This window comes from Charadrius vociferus, unplaced genomic scaffold, assembly GCF_000708025.1.
Source record: "Charadrius vociferus isolate BGI_N301 unplaced genomic scaffold, ASM70802v2 scaffold72, whole genome shotgun sequence".
NCBI classification, from domain to species: Eukaryota; Metazoa; Chordata; class Aves; order Charadriiformes; family Charadriidae; genus Charadrius; species Charadrius vociferus.
The window spans coordinates 6377754-6379860 of record NW_009647830.1 but is presented as its reverse complement, the minus strand read 5'-3'; the positions used below and the strand labels follow the sequence as shown (position 1 = coordinate 6379860).

The following is a 2107-nucleotide window of genomic DNA, read 5'->3' as shown; positions in this document are numbered from 1 at the left end:
GCCCGCCGACGGGTGTCGGGGGCAGGTAACGGCGGGAAACGGGGCGGAGATACGGAGGGGACAGCCCGGTTCTGCGGGGTGGCAGGGGAGGGCAGGTTGGGGGGCGCCGGGCGATGCCTGCAGCCAGCCGACTGTATCCGAAACGAGCATCCCTCCCTCGGCTATCCCTTTCTCCGGGAAAATGTCAAACTAGAGACCTGCTGAAGAAGGAGGGGAGCTGCTCGCCTGGAAATACGCTGGACCTGAAGTGGCCTTCTCTTCACCTTTGGCTGAGTTCACAGGAAAGGTCTCTAAGACGCTCAGCAGCCCCGGCTTGCCATTACCGCACCTATACTTCAACCGCTCATTAAAGCTTCACTTCTCTCCCCCCCGCATGGAGGGAAGGGCCCGTTGAACTAATTACTAAAATAACCTTAATGGAACGGACAAGCTCGGGCCCGGGATGCTGAAATAATGATCTGAAGTGATGGCAGGCTCTGCTGTACTTTACTCCGATGAGTACTCCTTTCACCAGGAAGTAGGGAGGAAGCAGGGAGGAAGCAGGGAACAGCTCTTTTCCATAATTTGGGCCTTTTCTAAATAGTTCCCTCTCCCTCTGTTGCCTGTGTTTTAAATCCAGTCTATGGGCGAAAGGACCAAGGAATTCAACACTTCAAAGCTCACACTTTGGGTGAAAACCACGTGGTTTTTCAATATCCATAGGAATGCATGCATATATGGCTCATTTCTTTTTCTTTTTATTACCCAAGACTCTGTTTTAATACTTTCATTTAGGAGCTGTTTTTTTTTTTTTTCAAGTCAGTAGAGATAATATTTCAGGAGATTTAAAATAAAGGACCCGTTTTAACTGCTTTGCACACACAGACACACACAGGGGCAGACTGGAGGTCTGTTTGATAGCAGCCAAATTCTCTTTTAGGCCGGTTTCTGATGTGAGAGATTTCTAGTTTTAAGTTCCTCTATCTTCCATACCGGCTACACAAACAACCGGCTATAATATTTCTTTCTCTCTTTAACTCTAGGACCCGAACTTCTGAGCTGTTTCATAAAGAAGGAACACCGGTTCTTAATTTTACAGCTTCAGAGAACAGGACTGCAGCTACCGAGGTATCAGTCAAATTGATTAAAGAAGATCCTTTACTTGAGGGTATGTGCCCCTGAAATTACCTTGCTCTAAGCCTCTCGGGGCAGCTGGGGGGGAGAGGGAGGGAAGCGAGGGATTACTGTCTTTCCAGGATCCCTGGAGAAATGTGAAGAGGTTGCAGAGGGAAAATGTCCTTTTCATGTGTCCTGTCCCCCTCCCTGACTCCCCTCACCCTCCTCGCACGCCTGTGCACGTCTGTCTGTCTTGAAGCGGATCTGTCTGTCGAAAATGGGCCTGGAACTCCCTCCTGTGTTGGGATTAGGTCTTGGGGGACCTGGGGTGGAGTTACGCTGCTTGCCTATTTTCATATTCATTAGAAATGGGAGGTTGCATAAGGAGCCCTGCTGAGCTTCAAGATATAAAAGCAACTTCGGGTTCCCCCTTTCAAGACAAGACAAATCAAAGGCTCAGAGGCAAAACAGCTCCCTGAGCTCTGAACGACTTTCCCTCCCTCCTTCCTTCCCTCCCATCCACTCTCCCTCCCTCCCCTGCTCACAGTCCAGCCTCTGTCTAGGGAAGAGGCTCTCAAACAGCCTTAGATGATTATGGATTTTCTGAGCGAGAAGTTTGCCCTGAAGAGCCAGCCGAGCAAGAACAGTGACTTTTACATGGGAGCAGGAGGCACTTTGGAGCACGTTATGGAAACTTTGGACAATGAGTCCTTTTATAGCAAAACGTCAGGCAGCAAATGCGTGCAGGCCTTCAACCCTCTGCAAAGGGCTGAGCATCATGTGAGGCTGGAGAGGACGTCGCCCTGCCAGGACAACAACGGTGAGTCGCCGTCCCAGGGTAATTCTGGCTCCCTGCGCTTTGCCTCTTGCCTTGGAGATGTACGGGGGGAGGCCGGGGCTTCTCCTGCCCGGGGACACCAGGGGTGGCTTGCGCAGCCTTTGGATGCTGGCATGCGAGGGGCTGTCAGGTAGTAGTAAATAATAATAGTAATAATAATAATAATAATAATAA

The 2107-nt window shown here is 50.3% G+C and overlaps 1 protein-coding gene across 1 annotated transcript in view; it reads left to right on the top strand.

Annotated features, from left to right (window-relative positions):
• The first annotated feature begins 1652 nt into the window (after positions 1 to 1652).
• The window catches only part of ALX1 (ALX homeobox 1), a 19321-nt gene continuing 18866 nt past the window's right edge, over positions 1653 to 2107 (top strand). Inside the window, exon 1 of the mRNA XM_009882620.1 lies at positions 1653 to 1915. Coding sequence (XP_009880922.1) covers positions 1684 to 1915 — 232 coding nt within the window. The 5' untranslated portion in view covers positions 1653 to 1683. The remainder of the gene's footprint in view (positions 1916 to 2107) is intronic.